Genomic DNA, 24,843 nt, shown 5'->3' on the forward strand with positions numbered 1-24,843 from the left:
GAGACACATAGTCAGAATTTGAAAGAACACCAGGCTTATTCGCACATTTGTTTTACTTTCACCAAGTAAGTGTTATTGCGACCGATACATTAAGTCAGCTTCATGGTATGTGATCCAGATCCTTACTCTGACTCTTCCTATTCGCGTTGTTACAATTTACCCACCTGATGTGTTAATGTGAGATTAGAGCTCTTAACTCAAATTTGGTTAACGCCAGCTGAGAGGAGTTTGGGACAGAGCACTGCGGGTGTGTCCATCAGGCAGGCTTCATAATGTGTTACTGCCACAATCTGATGACACCGTGTGGTGGTTGTTTCCATGGAGAGGCAGGCTCTTTTCAATAGGCACCCTAAGGAACAGAAAATCAACAATAACGGACATGAATTTGGTGCTGTGTTTAGTCTTCCACAGTGTTATCCAGTACAGGAAATCCTACAGGATAGGAAATGTGGAAGCTTTTAGATTTGATGTAGCCAGTGTCAAACGGCCCTTTTTTTTTCTCTTTTTTTTTTTTTTGCACCAAAAGTGTCGTTAAAGTCAGACCGAAATTGAAACACTACATCACTTATGTATTTTGTACTCTCTTTCCACTGTAGAAGAAAAATGGTGCAAGTATAAAAGTTAAAATTCCATTTTCTATTTTTAAAGAGCTCCTGCTAATTCAGCTTCGCCGATGATATTTTTTTCTGATACCCATGATGTCATCAGGCATCGTTTGCGTACAGCCTATCAAATCAAAATATAAAACCCTGCCCACTCTTATCACCAACCCTACCTTACATATTTGTCAAAGGTCAGCTCATGAATATTAATGAGGACTACACCACTTCCTCACAGATCTTGTTGAGAACAGTTATGGAAAAAGGTGTGTGTATATATATATATAATAGAAAACACTATTAGTCATTAGCCAGTCACAGGTTTGGATACTGATCCATGGTGGGGCTGTGTAGACAAGACATAGCAGGACTGTGGTGGCAGTAGTGAATGTTTAGGAGTTAGATGTGTCTCGGAAACCATATCAGGAAACACGCCACATGAAGTGTGTGTTGCCTGTAGGTTTGCCTAAAACCATCCCTGTGGCAGCCTTTATGAAAGTTGTCTCTATTTCAGTTTGAATATTGAATGATTACAGGGTCTTATTTGTGAAGGTGCTACCCTCAAGCCATTTCACTCATATAACTTTGGTGGCCCACAACTTGAAAAATTCCACCACATTAAAACACATGTAGTCAAAATTCATCATTTCGTTGCCCAACCTAAAAAGATGGGAAAAAAAGTGTATTCTAATGTGATATACTTGCTACATGAATACTAAAATTCAGGACATACTGGAGCTTATTGTGGAATGGACCAACAATTGAATCTGGGTGTCTAGAAAATGATTAGCCGTGCTCTCCACATGCAAAACATTGTAATGGGGACACTGAAATGGGAAAAATGTCAATGCTTGAAGCATCTCAAGATATTTTATTACAAATGTACATGGGCTGGATTTTCATGGAGAGGGTGTAAAGCCACCACTCTTTAAATTCCTGAAATTTCTGTGGTTGTGTCTGTGGTCCTCTAATTGGAGAACAGAACATTTACTACATGTCCAAGTCTTAATTTCCCTTTATTCCTGTCTCTTTCTGTGTTTCTTTCTGTCTCTCAGGGTTCAGAGAATGAGCTGAAGGAAGAGAAAGACCGAGCGTCAGACACAGAGTCAAAGGCGGACTTGAGTGTCCCTGAGGTGCCTGTTCCTTCTGATGACACCCCCGAAGTTCTGAACAAGGCCCTGTCAGGACTATCCTCAAGGTAAGGTCAGCATTTACAAAGAAATGCTGTGTTAAGGAAGAGGATGGCTTTCTGTTCAAAACGTGTACAACCCTTTGGATGCTAAACAGGTGTTAAAACAAATCTTCCCTTTATTAACAGTAAAAGTTAAGGGTTAATAACTTTTTGTAGTGTGTTGCACAAGTGAAAAGTAAGTTAAAAGCAAGTGAAAATCAAGCCTGACACCATTGCACTGTTCAAAATGAGGGCAAAAGTCATGTGCAGTTTCAAACTGAGGCTGCAACGATCAGTAGAGGCGGACCCAAACGCAGACACAGACAATGGCATTAAGTAACAGGGGTTTATTGTAGGAATAAAGGGGAATGAAGATGGTAGGCAAGGGAGATGGTTGAGAGGTGATAGCGGATGGCAGAGCTTGGCCGAGCTGGATGGCGGTTAGCAGAGTTGAGCTGAGCAGGACAGACAGATGGGGGAGTGAGCATAGCTGGCTGAGGAAAAACTCAGGGGTTAGTAAGCGAGCAGGCGAGGCAGGCAGGGGAACCAGAGAGTAGTGATCCTGGAAATACAAGGAAACATGGTAAATACAGGTAATGCAGATGACACGAAGAATAACTGAATATGCAATTGCAGAGCGGCCAAGAGCAAGAGACCACCATTGTGGTTGAAGCAACGATCTGGCGATGAGTGGATGGTGATCCGGAGCAGATATACTGTTAAGTTGATGAGTTAATGTTAGGCAGGGGTGCAGGCTGGGCGGGTAAGGTGAATGAGCTGCAGTCAGGAGGGAGCCGGAGAGTGCCAGGGAAGGAAGCCACGCCCACACCACACACACACACACACACACAGGAGAAAAGGAAAACAATTGGAAACACAAGGGAAACAACTAGAGGCACGGCCGGGGCTGTGACAGAGGCCTGATTCACAGAAATAGAATTTCCTTCCATAAATAGTTTGTCCCAATGTAATGTGCCGTACATAGTTCGTCTGAATATAATGTGTTGTATGACTCATTGTACTGCAGCGTCTGTGGTCCAACCACAAGAGTCATCTCTACAGTGTGTTAATGTGGGTTGTTTGAGGCGTAAAAAGGGACAACACATTCACGAGTGATATGTTTTTATACCCTATAGACTAAAATGTCAGACCGTTCTGAGAAAGGTTGTTTTTCTTCTTCTGATAGTCTATCGGTCCCTCGTGTGGTGGGAGGGTTCTGTCTACGGGGAGGCTAAAGTACAGCATCTAAAGCATAAGAGTGCTGTTACAGTTGGTATGGGTTCTGTGTCTTGCTCAAAGACTCCACAGAGGTCATGAGGGATTTGACATGGCACTTCTGTTTCTGTAATGATCAGGGCACCCCTGCTGCTCATCCACAAACATGTAATGCAAGACACTAGTTTTTCTCCACTGTACAGATCATTTATACACAGGTATATGGACTACAGCATGTCAGTTGTTTAGTGGACCATATTGGCATATTGGTTATGTTTGTTAATGTCGGTGTTTTTTCCTGTCTGCATGTACCTACATTGACTGTGTGCACGTGTGTGTGTGTGTGTGTGTGTGTGTGTGTGTGTGTGTGTGTGTTACCCCTCAGATGGAAGAACTGGTGGGTACGAGGGATCCTGACTCTAGCTATGATCTCCTTTTTCTTCCTGATCATTTACATGGGCCCCATGGTGCTCATGATGATTGTGAGTACAAGGCTCTACAGGGACCAATAGGTGCAACAACCACACATGATCTAAAATTAGAAAAAGATTAACAAGAGAGATAGTTTGGAGCATGAGCTGTGGAGAGTTTATTCTTAGCACAGCTTTTCATAGAAAGCAATACAAAAAGTGGTGCTTTTTTTTTTTACCTTTCTCTGATGGACACAGCCTAAGTCTGCTGAATGCAAATTCACCAAGTCCTTACTTGATTGGACTTGATAAAAGTTGTGCTCAACATCCATTACACTGTGTCCTTGTTACAAGTGTTTTTGTCCACATGTTAACTGTCCCTTTGCTATGGGTACCCAGCAGCATCCGGGCCTGTGATTCTGCTAGATACATATTGAATAATCTTTTAATGCTCCAGTTTTTTAGGCTGCACCCTGTGATGATGTATTGTGTGATTCTCTGTGCAGGTACTCTGTGTTCAGATAAAGTGCTTCCAAGAGATCATCACCATCGGCTACAGCGTGTATCATTCTTACCACTTACCCTGGTTCAGAACGTTGAGCTGGTGAGGTTACACACACACAAACACACAACACTATTTTTTCTAGCAGTGTTATGATAATGGCTAATGTCCTCTTTTGCTATTCTTACTGTTGTCTCATTTTTTTTTTATTGCAGACTTCCCGTGCTTTCTTTGGTGACCTGAATTGATTTTCTCTGTTTAGATTGAGAGTATTAAGCCAATGATAACATTAGCAATAATACTGTAAATCAGCAGGTCGGGTGTCAAATAGTCGGTGACTAGTTTGATTTTAGAACTAGCCGTACAGGTGAATGTTATTGTGACAATTCTGTAGTCTCTTACCATTCACTATGCTATAAGTCTGAAAATCCTGTTTAAAAAGATAAACGAACACAAAATGTTGAGTTAATAATTTGATAGTAAATAACACTCTAATCTATTTAGTTTTGCTGAGCATGCGTTCTTTTTTTTAGCAGCACTCTTTTCCACATTCATAAGGTTTTACATGCCTTTGCTGACTGCCCAGTACAACTAATGTCTTAAACTGTTGGTCAGCCATTCACATTAGTTGAATAGCTCAGTGAACCAAAACATTTACTGCTGACCAATCCATAACCATGGATACAAAGTCCTGTGTCAGTCATAACAACTTCTGCTAAATACAAAGACATGCCTTCTCACCCACTGCAATATATCATCTGGATTTTCTGCAAGCATATTGAATGGGTTGTGACAGTGTAGCCATGTATGGATAAGTAAGATCTGTATTTCTCCAATGTCTATTTGCTCCTCCCAGGTACTTCCTGCTGTGTGTGAACTACTTCTTCTATGGTGAGACGGTGACAGATTACTTCTTCACTCTGGTGCAGAGGGAGGAGCCTCTTCGTATTCTTAGCAAATACCACCGCTTCATCTCCTTTGCCCTCTACCTCACAGGTGCAGACATACAAACAGAAAGACAAAAGAGCCAGTCTCTTCACACTTGTTGGATCATCTCACCCTTGCTTCCTATGGTTGCCTACATTTGCCCCAGTTGAGAAAAAAAACACAGGGAAGAAGTAATAGTGGTTTGCTAATTTGTTGAAGAAATATTAACTTGGAAAAGAGCAGTGTATAGAATGGAGTAATGCAGTCTGAAATCCCTATGATCATTTTCATACATTGAGAATGTACCACATCAGCTCACATGGGATGGGCCATATAAATCCCTTATTTACTCAGTCAAGGTAACATCAGCTATACAGTAGCTCCATTTTGCGAGATCATCAGGTTTAACCTTACAGACATCATGAGAGCTAAACTGTGCATCACATACAGTTGTATGTTGGTTACTTTTTTGAGAACATTTTTGTTTTATAAGTTAATAATCCAGGTATTTTAACGTCCAAGTTTCTTTACTATAGGCTGACAGTCTTTCAGTGGTACAGGATGACAGTTGACGATGAACAGGATGTGGTGAGGAAAGCTTATTCATTTGTGTTTCAAGCCTCTCAGCTTTAAGGTGAAAAGAAAACCAAAAGGCCCATCTTCATCCTTTTAAGGCTTTCGGGTTGACAGTTGAAAGCTTTTATGATCATGTGCCATCCTCTCACAACTAATGGTGCCATAAGTGGAATCTGGAAAGAGTAAATGCTGATGTAAACATTTTCAAGGGACAGGCATCATAACTGTTCAGATTATGGTCACATTAACAGGTTATTTGATTTCTTTTATCGAAGAGTCTTACCGGCTGCTTTTTGTAAGAGCTTTACTTTAATCTTACATTAAAACAGCAGTTCCAGCAATCCTGATGTACTCACTATCACAGTGTAAGCTTGAATATAGGTCAGTCTAAATTTAGTGTGACTGGAGATGCTCTCCATTAGAAGTTAATAAAACTCCCTCATTCTGCAGGCAATACAAGTGTAATTACTAGGTGTGTGGCTTTTCTCTTCACTGCAGGTTTCTGCATGTTTGTGATCAGCTTGGTGAAGAAACACTACCGCTTGCAGTTCTACATGGTAAGTGGCTCCCCTGGCCTCCCCCCTTTAGGTTACTGGGTTACTCATGTGGCTCACAAACATTCAGGTCTTCAAGTAAACAGAGTCCGCTCTGTAAAGTAATAAAGCACTTTAGATTGAGACAACAGTGACCTTACAGGGGAATGACAAAATAACAGAAAACCAGCTTCAGTCCTCCTCAGAATGCTATTATACCAGTCCTGAATTGTGTGTTGTGATTAGATCATAATCTGGCTTTCGAGTCACTTATGTTTACTTTTGTTCAGTGGGATAACACTTGATACTCTGTTGGCAGTGTTTTTTTTTCCAGTTGTCATTTACCCAGGGAAGGTTAGCTAAGCTCACTTGTTCAGCTACACGTTCGCAAAGCCACACACATTTCTACCTGGAAGCTATGTAGTACAGCCATAGTCCTCTGCTGTGGGCCACTGAGCAGCATTACCGCTGTAGGTATTGGAAGCGGGAGCGTGTTACTGCAGGACTTCCCCCGGCCATCTTTTCAAAACTGGTGGTGAGGTTCGATCCAGGTACCTTGAAGTCACCGGCTAACTTTTATGTTTGTTGTGAAAGACAATACTCTGAGGCCCAGCCATGCCTCCAGTTATTTCCCTTGTGTTTCCTTTTTCCTTGGTGTCTCCTGTTTTCCCCTGCCTGCCTACCTGTCTGCCTCACCTGCGCGCTTACTACCTCCCAAGCATTTCCTCAGCCAGCCACGCTCACTCCCTCGTCCGCCTGTCCTGCTCTGCCCTACTCTGCTAACCATCATCCAGCTCAGTTCAGCTGTGCCATCTGCTATCTTCTCTCTACTTTCTGCCTTGCCTGCCATCTTCATTCCCCTAAATTCCTAAAGTAAACCGCTTTTATATTGCTCAATTCCATTGTCTGAGTTTGGGTCCGCTTCTACTGACCATAACACATAATTTAGTCAATTTTATTTGTATAGCCCAGTATCACAAATTACAAATTTTCCTCAAGAGGCTTTACTGCAGCACAACATCCTGTCCTTAGACCTTCGCATTGGATAAGGAACAACTCCCTAAAAATAACCCTTTAACAGGGAGAAAAAATAGGAAGAAACCTCAGGGAGAGCAACAGAGGAGGGATCTCTCTCCCAAGACAGACAACGTGCAATGGATGTTGTGTTTATACAATTTACAGAATACAACATTGAAAGAGGATAACAGAATTACAATGGAATTATAAAATATATGAAGAATATGATGAGGAGGATACCAAGCAGTGTCCATATGCCACCGGAACAGCCCAGGACTCAAGCCATGTGACCAGCATCACCATGTAAAAAAAAAAAATTAGTCACACATCTTAGTGAGAGAAGGATATAACATTAAAACAGGATAACAAAATTATATGGATTTATAAGATACATAAAAAGAAAATGTGAGGAGGGGGATGCCAAGCAGTGTCCAGGTGGCGACCTAAGGCACCTTTAGTTTAAAATGAATTGAACCCAACGCTGCTGTAAAACTAACCTGTAATTTTTGTCCTGCTCTGTTTTCCTCATTAATCTGTCTTTTGCTGCCCAGTTTGGTTGGACTCATGTGACTCTACTGATTGTGGTAACCCAGTCTCACCTCATCATCCACAACCTGTTTGAAGGAATGATCTGGTAAGGAACCTGATTCTCTGCCTCCCTCTTCTGACACCCTGTCCGCTAATGTCTACTTATTGGTAAAATTGTAATGAAATTAACATTAGTCATCTGTAGTAACATTCATTAAGATCTACCGTTTAAAAAGCATTGCACTGGACAGGGCATTAACTAATGAGATTACATTTTGCAGTTGCCTTGCAAAGAATGTGAAGCCTAAAACATGCACATAGTATTTCAGTTTTATTAGCCAGTGTCTTTTAATTTTGATTTGGAAATCTCCTACTTTCTCATAATCAAAGCTCTGTTTAATGCCAATAGGTTCATTGTGCCTATTTCTTGTGTGATCTGCAATGACATCATGGCCTACATGTTTGGCTTCTTCTTCGGCCGCACCCCACTCATCAAGGTTGGTAATATTGGCAGTTGTAGGGGCCTCATAACCTGTATAAGGAGGGATTGGGACTTAAAAACGTCTATGCCGTCAATCATAAAAACAATTGAAATATTTTTCATGGCAGTGTTTTTGTTTCCAACAATTCATCCATGTCTCGGTCAATAAGGAATTAAAACCATTAGTCTAGAAATCATCGAAGACAAATAAAAATTGTATAATCATCCCAACAGAACGCTTCATCAGTAGTGCTTCTTGTATTCTCCTGCCTTGCCTTTAAAAACTGAAGTTATGGACGTTTGACCTGTTGTTTGTAACACTGTGATACAACAAGCAGAAGTTACCCTTGTGTCAACACCCTGATTGTGTCTTTTGCAGCTATCACCTAAGAAGACATGGGAGGGATTCATCGGTGGATTCTTTGCCACCATTGTGTTTGGAATCCTGGTAAGACATGAAGTGACATCACTGCACACGCTCTAGGGAGATGAAGTCAATTTCTTATCTGGTCTCTCATACACTCCTTTTCTAAACTAACATGTTAACATTTCACTACCAGCTTCAGTGGATAAACATTTCCTCCATTGTTTGATTATAAGCGCAAGAGTCTGTTGTAGCTTTAAATCTGGAAATTTTTACTTTTCTTTTTATATCAATTCCTTTTGATGTCATTTTATCAAAATATGTACCTGCCTGGCTAATGCTAAAATGCTTTATTCGACAAATGAGATGGCCTAACCCAGTTTAGCCCTGTAGTAAGTCAAATTTGAGATAGTTTGACTTGGAGATTATCTTTGTAGCATTTTAAATAATTAGAGCATATAGAGATCATCATAGAATACCCAATAAGAGTATTCTATTTCTAGTCATAAAATATGCTCACTCAATGGTGTCCAGGTAGCGTAGTGGTCTATTCCATTGCCTACCAACATGGGGATCGCCAGTTCGGATCTCCGTGTTACCTCTGGCTTGGTCGGGCATCCCTACAGACACAATTGGCCGTGTCTGCGGGTGGGAAGCCAGATGTGGGTATGTGTCCTAGTCACTGCACTAGCACCTCCTCTGGTCGGCTGGGGCGCCTGCTCTGGGCGGGCGGGGGACTGTGGGGAATAGCATGATCCTCCCACATGCTCAGAGTACTATAGGATAGATTTTTAATTGTTTACTCTCAATGGCAGCTGTCAAACACCTTAACAGATGGTTATGTTGCTAGCATTAGCATAGCCAATTAACTGCCACTCACATATCATTGTTGCTACCTATGTTCTTGCCATCACTGTATCACCAGAAGAGTCATAGCTAGTCATCAGCAGGACAGCAATTTGGCTCTAAGATGTGTGAGTACAGACTATTTCCTAATTCTGTTCACTATCTCCTAATACGGTGTCTCCCCAGCTATCCTATGTGATGGCAGGCTACCGCTACTTTGTGTGTCCGGTGGAGTTCAACAATGACTCCAATAGTTTCCAGGTGGATTGTGAACCCTCAGAGCTGTTCCAGCTCCAGGATTACGCCCTGCCAAGCGTGCTGGAGTCCCTCACTGGCTGGGTGAGAATCTCCCATACTCCAGTGCCTCTGTTCATGTCCTTGGATTAGGCCTCAGCAGTGTGATATATTCATATAAACATGAACATTAAAGAATTGCATAACTGTATTGCAAAGGATTCTCCATGCAATGCAGTTAGTTGTGAGGTCCACAACGTGCTTTCACAGTGTACTGACACAGAACTTTGATCAAATTGTATCATGATTTTCTTTCATAGGGAGATTCATTGTATTGATTTACAGTTTCATATAATTTCCAGCTGTAAATCTCTGCTGCTTTCTGTAGTCACTCCAAAGTGGATGAATAGTTTGAAACAAAAACAGATTTCTCCTTTGATATGTGGAATAATTCCCGACTCTTTGAATTCAGCATTAATCAGTGTTCCATCATTTAAGTACTGGTTTAGCAGCAGGTAATACAGCCTGTTTTATCAGTTAGCTTTATTTGTTGTTAAGCAAAATGAGTTAATAATTGATAAGTTTTAGAGAAGTCATTTTGTCCTGCTACTATTAGAATACATCAAATGGAATTAAGATTTTTTTTAAAAATGACAGAAATCTAAGACTGGAGGTGAGTCAGGGAGGTTTAGAAACACTGTGTCACACAATCTTACTCTGTATTGTGTTTTGTATGTCAGTATGACAGTGTTGACCTTTTGCTCTAACCCAACTTCCCTCCATTCACTCCCCAGACCACGGTGCGTCTCTATCCATTCCAGATCCACAGTATCGCCCTTTCTGCTTTTGCCTCCATCATGGGACCTTTTGGAGGCTTCTTTGCCAGTGGCTTCAAGAGGGCTTTTAAGATCAAGGTAACATTGAAGGACACCTCTGTGTGATGGGTTGACCTAGGAGATGATCTGTGTTGCTCCATACCAAGGTCTGCACTACCTGACAGTTAGTCTGACCCCCTATCTATAGCCTGTGTACAATCTCATAGCTTTAAGTCTGTTAGTAAGAAGTTATATTTTCTTGCTCATCAAGAAAATCTATGTCATCATCAAGGTGGCGCCGCAGACAATTGCCTCGGTTCTCCACTGTTGTACTTTTTTGTTTTCATATGTTTAGTTTCCAGCACCCACTCACTGATCACATATAGCAGGGAAGAACTTTTCTCTCTTTTTTTTAATAGTTTGCAAATCACATCAGAATATACAATGAATAACAATTATACAAAACACAGCAAACATTTCCCCCCTGTTCTCGCTTCCACAGCTCATTCCCACCAACCAAGTAGGGACATAAAAAGAATAATAATAATAATTTATAGAGCACTTTTCAAGCAATAAGCACCAAGTGCTTTCCAGTGTGAGGAAATTCAAAACATAGGCAACATTAAAGAACAATTGCAAGAGGTAAAAAAATGAAACATGAAAACTTATGCATATACATGCACATTTTAAAACATAAGCAACAATTAGGGACAATTGTAAGAAGTAAATAATGAAACATATGCATATACACACACACCTACATACACATAAAAAATAGAAAAAAAATTAAATAAAAAATTAATTAAATAAAAAAAGTAAAGGGTGTGTCTTAGATCAATGTACATGATCTTGAAGGTACCCTACTCCCTCAGAGCTTGTTTTGCTGAAGCAGGTTACCAACATTAACATTATGCCTTAAGAAGTACATAAAAGGTCTCCAGGTATCAACAAAAATATTTTGTTTACGTCTAACAATATACGTTATCGTTTCCATTGACTTGTTTGAAGCCATTTCTTTAATCCACATTCCGATTCTTAGCCATTAACATTTTTCCAATTAAGCGTAATTATACATTTAGCTTGTAATATACCCATGTCTGTGATTTTAAACTCTTTGCTTTGTAAGTGATGGTTGATAGGATATGTACCCAGAGTAAAACGCTTAGGACCCAATGGTAATTTATTTCCTAAAATTTGATCAGTCATATTAATAATACTAGAAGAACCCCGCTACAATGTAGCGGTTTGGTTATCCACCTGTCTAAATCTTCCTCCTCTTCATCCTGCCAGCTAACCGCCTACCCCCTGCCCCTAAACCCCCCCCCCAAATGCTCAGAATCATCTGAAATGCCGAGAAAAGTGGTTTACCCCCCTCCCCCCACTCCAACTCCCTCCCCCCAAATGCTCGGAATTGTCTGAAATGCCGAGAAAAGTGGTTTTTAGCCATTTTTAGAAAATGCATATTTTGCATAATTCTTATAATTATTTTAATTTTCTGCTATTTTTCTGGTCCTCTCTGGAACAATACCTACCACCTCCAAAAAAAATTAGGATCATAAGTGCATTTTTGCAAAAATGCATATATTTTGCATAATGCCAAAACATGTCCCAGAATTTTTTTTTATATAGGTGAAAAAAAATCAAAGATGCTCAGAATCATCTGAAATGCCGAGAAAAGTGGTTTTTAGCCATTTTTAGAAAAATGCATATTTTGCATAATTATGCATAATTATGCATAATTTTAATTTTCTGGGATTTTTCCCTTACTCTCTGAGACAATACCTACCACCTCCAAAAAGAATTAGGATCATAAGTGCTTTAGTTTTCGGTCCCGCTATCTACACTAACTAACACACACACACACACACACTAACGCCACACACACACACATTACGAAAATATATGAGTAGATCTAGCCAAAAGGATTTCACTGTCACGCATTCCCATATACAGTGGTATAGTGTCAAGTCAAGTCAAGTTTATTTATATAGCACATTTAAAACAACCACAGTTGAACCAAAGTGCTGCACAAGCTTAAAATACAATATAAAATAAGTAACACATATGAATATAAAATACATGTAAAAGTAAAATAAAGGAATTAAAATGTAAACAATAAAACACAAGAGTAAAAGTATATTTCCACAATAAAAACATGGTGTCTAGCTCAACTTGAATCGAATGCCAGCAAGAAGAGGTAGGTCTTTAACCAAGATTTAAAAGTCTCTAGGGTCTGAGCAGATCTTATGTGTATTGGTAAGTTGTTCCAGAGATCAGGGGCAGCAACTGCGAAGGCTCTGTCACCGCTATTCTTAAGCCTGGATCTCGGTACATTTAAGAGCATCTGGTTTGCTGACCTGAGTGCTCTGACTGGTGTATGATAATGTATTAGCCCAGATAAATAAGATGGTGCCAGCCCATTTAACGACTTGAAAACAAGTAATAAAATCTTAAACTGGATCCTAAAACAGACAGGAAGCCAATGAAGGGAGGCCAGTACAGGCGTTACATGATAACGTCGCTTCTTTGCTGTCAGCAGGCGAGCAGCTGCATTTTGTACAAGCTGCAGGCGACAAAGCGATGACTGAGCTATGCCAACATACAAAGAGTTAGAATAATCTAGACGAGAGGTAATAAACGTATGAATTACCCTTTCAATATCATTTGGAGGGAGATAGGCCTTTACTTTTCCCAGAAGTCGTAAATGAAAAAAACTTGTTTTGACTACTGAGCTTATTTATTTGTCAAAGTTAAAAGAGCTGTCAAAAATCACCCCAAGATTCCTAACAGAAGAGTGACTGTAGGAAGCTAAAGGGCCAAGAGCACTATCATAACCATCCAGCAGATCAGGCTGTCCATATACAATAATTTCAGTCGTATTTTGATTTAATTTCAGGAAATTTAACTCCATCCATGTTTTGACAGCCTTTAAACAACTCAGTAAAGCCTGTATAGAATCTCTGCTGTTTGTTTTTATAGGCAGATAGATTTGCAAATCATCGGCAAAACAACGAAAGACATACAGTGCATCAGGAAAGTATTCACACCCCTTCACTTTCCCCACATTTTGTTATGTTACAGCCTTATTCCAAAATGGATTAAATTCCTTTTTTTTCTCATCAATCTACACACAATACCCCAATGACAAAGCGAAAAAAGGTTTTGTAGAAATTTTTGCAAATTTATTAAAAATAAAAAACTGAAATATTGAATGTACATAAGTATTCACACCCTTTACTCAGTACTTGGTTGAGGCACCCTTGGCAGCGATTACAGCCTCAAGTCTTCTTGGGTATGAAGCTACAAGCTTGGCACACCTATATTTGGGGTATTTCTCCCATTCTTCTCTGCAGATCCTCTCGATCTCTGTAATGTTAGATGCGGAGCGTCGCTGCACAGCTATTTTCAGGTCTTTCCAGAGATGTTCAATGGGGTTCAAGTCTGGGCTCTGGCTGGGCCACTCAAGGACATTCACAGACTTGTCCTGAAGCCACTTCTTCGTTGTCTTGGCTGTGTACTTAGGGTCATTGTCGTGTTGAAAGGTAAACCTTCGCCCCAGTCTGAGGTCCTGAGCACTCTGGAGCAGGTTTTCATCAAGGATCTCTCTGTACTTTGCTCCATTCATCTTTCCTTCAATCCTGACTAGTCTCCCAGTTCCTGCCGCTGAAAAACATCCCCACAGCATGATGCTGCCACCACTATGCTTCACTGTAGGGATGGTATTAGCAAGGTGATGAGAGGTGCCTGATTTCCTCCAGACGTGACGTTTGGCATTCAGGCCAAAGAGTTCAATCTTGGTTTCATCAGACCAGAGAATCTTGTTTCTCATGGTCTGAGAGTCCTTGAGGTGCTTTCTGGCAAACTCCAAGCGGGCTGTCATGTGCCTTTTACTGAGCAGGGGCTTCCGTCTGGCCACTCTACCATAAAGGCCTGATTAGTGGAGTGCTGCAGAGATGGTTGTCCTTCTGGAAGGTTCTCCCATCTCCACAGAGGAACGCTGGAGCTCTGTCAGAGTGACCATCGGGTTTTGGTCACCTCCCTGACCAAGGCTCTTCTCCCCCGATTGCTCAGTTTGGCTGGGCGGCCAGCTCTAGGAAGAGTCCTGGTGGATCCAAACTTCTTCCATTTATGAATGATGGAGGCCACTGTGCTCTTTGGGACCTTCAAAGCTGTAGAAATTTTTTGTACCCTTCCCCAGATCTGTGCCTCGATACAATCCTGTCTCGGAGGTCCACAGACAATTCCTTTGACTTCATGGCTTGGTTTCTGCTCTGACATGCACTGTCAACAGTGGGACCTTTATATAGACAGGTGTGTGCCTTTCCAAATCATGTCCAATCAATTGAATTTACTACATGTGGACTCCAATCAAGATGTAGAAACATCTCGAGGAAGATCAGTGGAAACAGGATGAACCTGAGCTCAATTTTGAGTGTCATAGCAAAGGGTGTGAATACTTATGTACATGCAATATTTCAGTTTTTTATTTTTAATAAATGTGCAAGAATTTCTACAAAACCTTTTTCACTTTGTCATTATGGGGTATTGTGTGTAGATTGATGAGAAAAAAAGGAATTTAATCCATTTTGGAATAAGGCTGTAACATACCAAAATGTGGGGAAAGTGAAGGGGTGTGAATACTTTCCGGATGCACTGAATTATGTTTTTTTTAAAAAGACCCCAAGGGCAGCATATACAATGAGAAGAGAATGGGGCCCAAAAAATCCAGTGTCCCTCTTGCCTCAGTACACTTGATACAGGTATCAGGAATGGTATCATTAAACTTGTGCAATTTAACAGGAGTTATATATATTAGCCATTTACACTGTATAAGTTTCAAGCTACTGTTAAGTGTCTGCCTCTGAACCTTCCTACATGTCTTAGTCCAGTCTTCTAAAGACATTTCATCATCTATATCTTCCTTCCATGGTCTCAGTTTTGATTCATCAGACCCAGATTCAAACAAGCCATACAAAGATGAAATTAACTACTGTTAATTGTCTGCCTCTAACCTTCCTACATGTCTTAGTCCAGTCTTCTAAAGATATTTCATCATCTATATCTTCCTTCCATGATCTCAGTTTTGATTCTGAGGATTCATCAGACCCAGATTCAAACAAGCCATGCGAAGATGAAATTAACTTTTATCATAGCAATGTCCTATAATTGCTGCCTCTAATGAGGAAATGATAGGTATATCTAATGAATGAGTTTGAGAATAACCATCCATCCGTCCATTATTCAAACCGCTTATCCTGCTGTCAGGGTTGCGGGGATGCTGAAGCCTATCCCAGCATTTATTGGGCGGCAGGCAGGGAGACACCCTGGACAGGTCGCCAGGCCATCACAGGGCTGACACACTTCTTGTCAAAAATATTACTTAGGGGCTTTCATCTTTTTCAGCTGTACTTGTGGTTTGGCTCTTTACAAGTTGTAGAGTAACTAAGCAGCTTCTGTTTGTATCTGATTTGGGCTAACATGGATTCCTGCTTCCATACAAAAATCTTGGTTTGGTAAATGTCCATCCTTTCCCTGTGTCACAGTTTTTTCTTTTTTCATAAAAATTATAAAAATCCTAATTTGAAGATATTTGAAAAAGTGATTCTCTGGAATGTCATATTTAGTTGATATTTCTGCAAAGGACATAAGTACTTCATTGTCCATATCATGCACTTTCTTTAACTCTTTGTCAACCCATAACCAAAATCCTGAGTCATATTTCCCTGGTTTAACACTAGAACAACCAGGATTTCACTCCTACCTAAAATGACATGGGCATTTTTAAATTCTATATCTGTCAAGATAAATACCCTGTTGAGATATTAATGCATTGGATATGTTAATATGTCTGTTAGCAAATGGCTGACACCAAAATTAAAATTTTAACAACTATAATACTATTTTTCAAACAATTTAAAGTTCAGAGACATGGTCGAACTTGAATAGCAAAATTGAAAAAGTGAAAATATTACCTAAAAAACAAAACGGAAAACACATATTTCTAATCTAACAAATGTGACAAGGCCTATAAAATGTGAAATGCAAAAAAAGAACTGAAAATAACCATTGAACAGTCCCAAACAATGACTGGAACTTAAAAACTACTAGAACAACCATGGGTGGTCAAAATGACCGCCGGTTTTTAAACTCTATATTCTGTCAAGATAAATATCCAGTTGAGATATTAATGCATCGTGTACGTTAGTATGTCTGTTACGAAACGACTGACACCAAAATTAACATTTTAACAACTTCAATACTATTCTTCAAACAATTCAAAATTGCCGCTGTCCAATGCCTGTAAATACTGCAACACCTTGGTGGTAGTCATGGTGCGTCTGAAATGGCGGCTGTACCCAGATATGTTGGCAACAATCAAAAATCAAGTTTAGACTATTACTCTGCACTGGAGAATGCTACTGTGTTTCTAGGACAGAGCAATGAACTTCGCAAAGGAAATGACGCGACCAACACACGTCATAAATAGTGACATGATGCGTATGATGATGCGCAAATTATAAGCCGTCTTTTTGACCGCTCATGGTCATTTTAGGTAGATCTTATCATAACTTTTTTTGTGCAATTGATCTAAAACTAATTTTAATGCAAATATATGCAATTTTAGCAGTAGTCAGGGAGCGCAGGTCTGTATCTTTTTTATTTCATCAAGTTATTTAACTCTGAAAATCCAAAACTGTCAAAATGGCAGCCTTGGTCTTTCTAGTGTTAAAGTTAACATTACCCCAAATAGGACTGAAGCGTAACCAAGAGTTTATATTCAAATATTTACAAGTGTCAAACCCAACATTAATCTTATTCAATACAATAGGGTTGTCTGTATTTTTTCTCAGGTATTTGTGACCTGCTGAATACAAATAGAAGTGCAACAGTAAGCTTTGCATAACAGAACAAGATTCTATATCCGTCCAAGCAGGGGGGGGGGGGGGGGGTTTCAGATGAAAAATAAAACATGATGGACTGCAGTTGAGCTGCCCAGTAATACCATTCGATGTTTGGGCATTTAAGGCCTCCTCGATCATATGGTAGATATAATAAAGATCGACATAGTCTGGGGTGTTTATTTTGCTAAATAAAATTGGTAAACAATTTCTTAATTCTAGTAAACAAAGATGAAGGGGGTGGCAGGGGGATATTCTGAAACAAATAGAGAAATTTAGGAAGTATGTTAATTTTTAGAATATTTATCCTGCTAGTCATTGAGATAGGTAAAGATTTCCAACGTTCTACTGATGAGGTAGTAGCTTCCAGAATTGGGTCATAATTTATCTGAATGATCTTATTCACCTTGGGGACAATTTTTATACCCAGATATGTGGAATTATCCGTTAGGTTGAAAATAAAGCATAAATATGGCTATTTTTCCTGTCTAAGTCATTAAGTAACATAGATGATTTTGAACGATTAACTTTGTATCCAGATATTTTTCCAAGTGTTTTAATAAGATCTAGGAGTACAGGGATAGAACTGTTTAGATTTTTTAGGAGCAAGATTACATCATCGGCAAACAGTGCTATTCTATGTTCTAAATGACCTTGAATTCTATAAATGCCACTATGCATCCTCACTGCTATAGCAAATGGTTCTATTGCAAGAATAAATGATATGATAGACTTTAATGATCCCTTTAGGGAAATTACGCTGTGCATTTAACCCATCCTAGTTGTGTAGCTAGGAGCAGTGGGCAGCCGCCATGCAGCGCCCGGGGACCAACTCCAGTTCGTCTTGCCATGCGTCAGTCAAGGGCACAGACAGGAGTATTAACCCTAACATGCATGTCTTTTTGACAAATAGCAATGGTGATAGAGGACTTCCTTGCAGGCAACCTCTAGAGATGTTAAAAGGTTTAGAGACCACATTATTGGTCAAAATTTCTGCAGTGAGCCCAGTACAAAGCAGTCTAACCCATTTACAAATTGCTTCCCCAAAGCCAAAGATGGGTAAGCACCTCAAACAGATAAGGCCATTCAACACGGTCAAAGGCCTTCTCTGCATCAAGTGAGAGTAAGGCCGTGTCTGTTACCCCTCTCTGGCTGTGTAAAATATTGAGCACTTGTCTGACATTTTGAAAACCCTGTCTACCTTGAATAAATCCATTTTGGTCCTCTCCCACCACCCGAGGAAGCAGGCCCTTCAATCTTCTTGCAAGATTTTTGTTTTGTATCTGAATTTAAGAGGCTAATTGGGCGCATAGTTTCACATTTTGTGTTTGGTTTTCCTGGTTTTGGGAGTAATGTGAGTAGGGTACCCCTCATGGATGTGGGGAGAAGACCATTCCTGAAGGACTCCCGAAACATCCCCAAAAGGGGTGAAAGTAATTTAGACTGATTTTTTTTTATATATATATAAATCTCTATAAGGATGCAATCTAGATCTGCCACTTTTCCAGCCTGCATACAGCCAATCGTTTCTGCAATTTCCAGTTTTGTTAATTCTCCATCTAATGCTCTAATTTCCTCTTCAGAAATTCTAGGAATATTAAGGTTGTTTAGGAATTGTGTCTGCATATCTAGGCTGGAAGAGCACTCAGTACTATACAATTTCCCTTAAAAGACCCTGAAGGCCTCATTAATCTCTGTTCTGTCCACTATAGTTCTACCCTGTGAAGTTTCAATGCAGTTAATAGACCTTTCTGTTCGTTGTTGTTTGATGCACCATGCTAAAAGTTTCCCAGGCTTTTCTCCCTGGTCATAGTAGGACAGTTTGAGTCTCATTAAATTGACAGCTGCTTTGTTAGCTGACAGTCCATCATACTGTGATCTAAGTAGTACTTTTGCATGTGCATCTATAGAGCTAGGCCTATTTTGGTAAATATCTGTTTCTAGTTCTTCTGTTTTCTCATCTAATGTCTTCATTTAAAGTTGGGCACTCTTTTTTTGAGCTGGTAACACAAGTTATCTGACCTCTAATAAATGCCTTGAATGCCTCCCCCTCTTGTGCTAGCAGATGTTTGGGGAGTGTTGCATTCAAAATACAAGTCAATTTGTTTATCTAAAAAAAATAAAAAATCTACAAATGTGGGGTCCACTAGCCACCCTGGTTGAAAGCGCCATTTCGGGGGATGACTCACAAGTTTAGTATCTTTATAACTCAAAGATATCGCTGCATGGTCGGATAGAACCATACTGCTATAATGACATTCATCAATTTTGGAAACAAGTAATGCTGAGACTAAAAAGTAGTGTATATGTGAGTAAGTTTTATAAGTGCTGGAATAACAGGAATATTCTACTGCATTTGGTTTACCATGTCTCCAAATATCCAACAAATTCAATTCTTTCATAAAATGGTGTATTGTCTTCCTCGATCTGGTGTGAGTATTATCTAAGCTGGATGATTTGTCTCTCAATGGGTCTAACGTGCAGTTAAAGTCGCCAGCTATTATGTACTGCCCAGGGAGATTTGAAACAGTCAGAAATTGATTATTATAAAGTTTAGGAACATCTCCGTTTGGGCCATACACATTCATCAGATTTATATTTTCAAATAATAAAGTACACTGGACCATGATATATTCAAAATATAGTTAAGGATCAGCAGGGTCCTTAACTATATTTTGAATCTATAGTGGGGCAGATTTAAGAATTAGTATCATAACTCCTCTAGCATGGGTGGTGTAACACCTGGCCCTGCCATCTTCTTATTTTAGAGATATCCTCACTTAGCAGGTGGGTTTCTTGCAAGAAAATTATTTTTGATTGCAACACTTTTATTCTGCTCATCACTTGTTTCAGCTTTGTAATTTTTCTCAAACCCTTACAGTTCCATGAGGTAAATTTTACCTTCAAACTATTAGACATTAGTTATATAATATGTCCTCAAGAATCATTTTGGTAAACTACATTGATGAAAACACACCCACAGACAAAAAATAAAAAATAAAACTCACCCCAAATCCCCAGTGGAGCCCATGTAGACTGAACAACCCCCCTCCTCTCCCACTCTAAAGCTACCACTTATGGGCAAAACGGGCCCACGCACTAAGAGGGACCGTTTATCTCTCACTTTTAGTTATTCCCCTTCTTTAGTTCTAACTACTTTAACCGAATGCTACCTAACCTCTTGGAAGTTTGTAAAAATGAACTATGTAATATTTGCAACCTGTACACAACGGACAAAGGGCACACAACAAATAACCACATGCCTGGCTGGAACCCATGTTGAGATATGGAGAAAATATCAAAGGAATCGAATAATACCGCTGTTGGCCACATAATGTCCATGATGGGTTGAGCGTTCTTTTTAAGCAAATGCCATTTCAACTGTCCATTGCTTAGGTGAATACATTTTATTGTTTTCCCTTTTTCTAATCCGTATTAAGTCCGCTGTCCACATCAATAAAGATGAACATTTATTTTGGCCATGAGAATGGAAAGGGAAACGAAACACAGTCCTTTCCAATGGAAAATGATAAGCAGAAAGGAGGATCATATTACCTTGTTTGAAAGTGATATAACATAGAATAATCAGTATTGCTGCTACACTCTCCTGATGGAGCATTCCATCATCAGGTCTGCCTTGATCATTCAAAGAGACTGGACAGACTTGTTCACTTCAGCCCTGAGTTTGGAACGTGAGAGACCTCTCAACATGCGTCACCAGGAGCCACGCCAGAAAGATGATTCTGTGCTTATGGATTCCCTGTCTCGCAACTTCTTTCACATGTCATCATAGCCGCGCTGCATCCTGTGTACACCAGCAGAGAGGTCCAGGTGAAAACGGACTTGTTCGTTGTTGTATAGGACTTTTCCTTTGGTTCTGGCTGCTTTCAGTACTCGCTCCCTGTCTTTAAAGTTCAAGAACATCATAATAATCGTTCTCAGACGTATCGTGCAAGTCGTTGTTTGGCAGGGCACCAATTCTGTGAGTCCGTTCAATTACCAAGACCTCCTGCAGTTCAAGTCCCAGAGCTTCTGGTCACCACTTTCCCAGGAATGTAATTGTATCCTGGCCCTCTATCTTCTCTGGTAGGCCCACCTGTCTTATGTTGTTCCGTCGGCTTCTGCATTCCAAGTCCCTCCACTTCGTTGGTTTGAACAGTGCTTTTCAATTTTCCCGACTTTGGATATTAGCTCATTAACATATTCTTCAGTATCAGAAATCCTTTGTTCCACCTGCATAATGTGCCCTGTGCATTCCTGTACCTGTTGTCTTATATCAATAATTGTTGCTTGCGTCACATAAATTTTCTTAGAGTCTTCTTTTCAGGGAAATTATGGCTTTCATGATATCTTGATTGCTGTTCTCGCCTGAGTCCAATATTTCGCCATCGCCTTTGTCGAGCTCGTCATCCATGGCGGCCATGGTGTCATTTATTTCTTCACCTTCCAAATGTTCACCTTCATATCATGGTTTCCTTTTGTCTTTTTTGCCTCCTTTTCACGATATTTTTAATACCCAGAACTCTTACATAAGTGTTGCTTGTCTTTGAATAAAATTCTGGTTAGTATTGCAGGATCAATTACATGCCACACAACCAACTGCACTCCCTACCAGCCACTCTCCCCTGTCCATTGAACCCCCACCCACACTCAGGATCTGTGTTGAGGATGTGCGCCAGCTCTTCCAAAGACAGAAGACCAGGAAGGCACCGGGCCTGGATGGCGTGGCCCCCATTTTCACACTGATCTTCCAACAGATCACTGGAGCTATGCGAAATCCCCTCCTGCTTCAAGAGCTTCACTGTCATCCCGGTCCCCAAGAAACCCCGTATCACAGGATTAAATGACTACAGGCCCATTGCCCTAACGGCTGTGGTCATGAAATCCTTTGAGAGACCGGTGTTGGCCCACATTAAGGAAATCGCAGGCCCCCTGCTCAACCCCGTGCAGTTTGCCTACCGAGCATCAGGTCAGTGGCTGATGCAGTCAACATGGGAATGCACTTCGTCTTCCAGCACCTCGACTCCTCAGGGACATACGCAAGGGTCCTGTTTGTGGACTTAAGCTCAGCATTCAACACCATCGTCCCAGATATCCTCCACTCCAAACTGACCCGGCTCACTGTACCAGCCTCCATCTGCCAGTGGATTAAAACTTCTTGACAGACAGCAGGCAGCTGGTGAGGCTGGGGAAAATCACATCCAGCACCCGGACAATCAGCACTGGCACCCCCCAGGGATGTGTGCTCTCCCCTCTACTCTTCCCTCTCTACACAAATAACTGCACCTCAGGTAACCTGTCTGTTAAACTCCTGAAGTTTGCAGACGACGCAATCATCATTGGCCTTATCAGGATGGTGACGAGTCTGTATATAGATGGGAGATTGATCAGCTGGCCCTCTGGTGCGGCCATAACAACCTGGAGCTGAACAGTAGACTTCAGGAGGAGACCCTCAACACGTGCCCCCCACCACCACCACCATACTCAACAGCATGGTGTCTGTGGTAAAAACCTACAGATTTCTGGGTACCACAATCTCCCAGGACCTAAAGTGGGCATCCACCATGGACACAATCATCAAAAAGGCCCAGCAGAGAATGTACTTTTTCCACCAGCTCAAAAAATTCAACCTGCCTCAGGAACTGTTGATTCAGTTCTACACTGCAATAATTCAGTCTGTCATCTGCACATCCGTCACTGTCTGGTTTGGTTTGGCCTACAAACAGGGCAGGGACAGACGACAACGGACAGTTAGGTCTGCAGAGAAAATCATTGGTGCCAACCTGCCATCCATTTAAGACTTATACACCTCCAGACTCAGGAAACAGGCAGGTAACATCAATGCAGACCCATCACACCCTGGTTACAACCTGTTCCAACTCCTCCTCTCTAGCAGGCACTACAGAGCACTCTACCCCAAAACAACCAGATATAAAAAGTTTCCTTCCACAGGCTGTCATTCAAATGAACGCTCAATAGATCCAACCATTTTGTATATACTGTGCTGTACATTGTACATATACTGGTACGCTCTGTCATGTCCATCTACCTCAGGCATGTATGTAAGTAACTTGCTAACATCTATTTCAGCATCTCTGATATAATCTCTGCACCATTGCACTTTATCACTTCTTATTTCACCTGTGTAAGTCAATCCTTGTGTATATATTTGAAGATTGTTGTGTTGTAGTGTTGCTATTGCACCTGTACAAGTTAATTCTTGTGTATATATATCTGAAGATTATTGTGTTGTAGTGTTGTTATTCTATGTTAAGTACACCGAGAGAACCACGAAACTGGATGTGCAAAACTGCATGGCCAATAAACATGATTCTGATTCTGATAATCACTATGGGTGCCCCCCAGTCTCAATTTACATTATTTCAGTAATGGATTCTACAACCTTTAATGTAGTAGTTTATCATTGTTATCTGTCTATCTATCTATCTATCTATCTATCTATCTATCTATCTATCTATCTATCTATCTATCTATCTATCTATCTATCTATCTATCTATCTATCTATCTATCTATCTATCTATCTATCTATCTATCTATCTATCTATCTATCTATCTAGTCTATCTTGTCTATCTGTCTATCTATTAATGCCGTCGTGTTTTCGGTCGTTATACCACTGTATAGTATATAAGGGTGGGGATACCTGCAGTCAGTTCAGACCGAAGAAGTGTGTGTGGTGTGGTGTGGTGTGGTGTGGTGTGGTGTGGTGTGGTGTGGTGTGGTGTGGTGTGTGTGTGTCTGTGTTACAATAATTTGAGTCTTGATGTGTACTTTTGTAACTAAATCTGTGGTAATGTTTGTCAACTCTGCCTCAGTAAGTTGGGACACAAAATAAATACGGCAAGTTTCTAGTTTACATCAATGTCCTTTATCTCTTTCAGGATTTTGCCAACACAATCCCTGGTCACGGAGGCATTATGGATCGATTTGACTGCCAGTATCTTATGGCCACTTTTGTTAACGTCTATATTGCCAGCTTCATCAGGTAAATCGGAAAGCACTGAATTTAAGAAAAGAAAAAACTGCAGTTCTATTGAATTCAATCTCATGTTTTAACCAGAAGCAAACACAGAATATTCAGCCCTTTCTATCGTATTTATTGGTACTTTTTTTACTGGTGCTTTATTTATTGGTACTTTGATTGGTGCGTGCAACACAGCAGTCAGACCAGGTCTATTTTAGTCATGGGCAACATTAAGAGAAAATGAAAGTGCCCACATCAACATTAGATCTTTGCTTGTTTGGTAAGTTTGCTGGAGGAAGATGCTTTTGAGTTGTGTACTTTAACAGCCACTATAGGTAGCAAAACATTAATTCAGAGGCCTTTGCTTAATAATATGGTAAATGCTGCGATACATATCTTAGGCATGCAGTCACATGGTACTTTTTACCTTTCTGCATGATTGTATAACCTCTAGCTTTTGGCTATTGGTTCAGTTTTCAAAAAATCCAGTACCACAAAATTTTGTTTCTCTGAATGTTCATTGATTTATTATTTATTTGCTTCATTAAGTCGATTGCATGTCTCTGCACCAATGTCATCAAGACAAATGCGTATACTTTAAAAGTGATTGTGGGTCTGCGGTGGTGTAGCGGTCTAAGCATCGGCTTTGTGTCGATGCAGTTGTCCACTGGGGACCGGGTTTCGCGCCCTGGTCTCGTCAGATCCAACTGTGGCCGGACTTGACGAAGCAGCAATAATTGGC

At 40.4% G+C, this 24,843-nt stretch overlaps 1 protein-coding gene across 1 annotated transcript in view; it reads left to right on the top strand.

Annotated features, from left to right (window-relative positions):
* cds2 (CDP-diacylglycerol synthase (phosphatidate cytidylyltransferase) 2) overlaps window positions 1-24,843 on the top strand; it is a 35,294-nt gene that overhangs the window by 6,192 nt on the left and 4,259 nt on the right. The window contains exons 2-12 of the mRNA XM_056284238.1: window positions 1,655-1,797; window positions 3,371-3,467; window positions 3,902-3,999; window positions 4,754-4,893; window positions 5,899-5,957; window positions 7,502-7,584; window positions 7,888-7,975; window positions 8,339-8,407; window positions 9,356-9,508; window positions 10,198-10,317; window positions 24,019-24,122. Of these exons, the coding sequence (XP_056140213.1) occupies window positions 1,655-1,797; window positions 3,371-3,467; window positions 3,902-3,999; window positions 4,754-4,893; window positions 5,899-5,957; window positions 7,502-7,584; window positions 7,888-7,975; window positions 8,339-8,407; window positions 9,356-9,508; window positions 10,198-10,317; window positions 24,019-24,122 (1,154 nt within the window). The remainder of the gene's footprint in view (window positions 1-1,654; window positions 1,798-3,370; window positions 3,468-3,901; window positions 4,000-4,753; window positions 4,894-5,898; window positions 5,958-7,501; window positions 7,585-7,887; window positions 7,976-8,338; window positions 8,408-9,355; window positions 9,509-10,197; window positions 10,318-24,018; window positions 24,123-24,843) is intronic.

This window comes from Lampris incognitus, chromosome 1 (assembly GCF_029633865.1).
Source record: "Lampris incognitus isolate fLamInc1 chromosome 1, fLamInc1.hap2, whole genome shotgun sequence".
NCBI classification, from domain to species: Eukaryota; Metazoa; Chordata; class Actinopteri; order Lampriformes; family Lampridae; genus Lampris; species Lampris incognitus.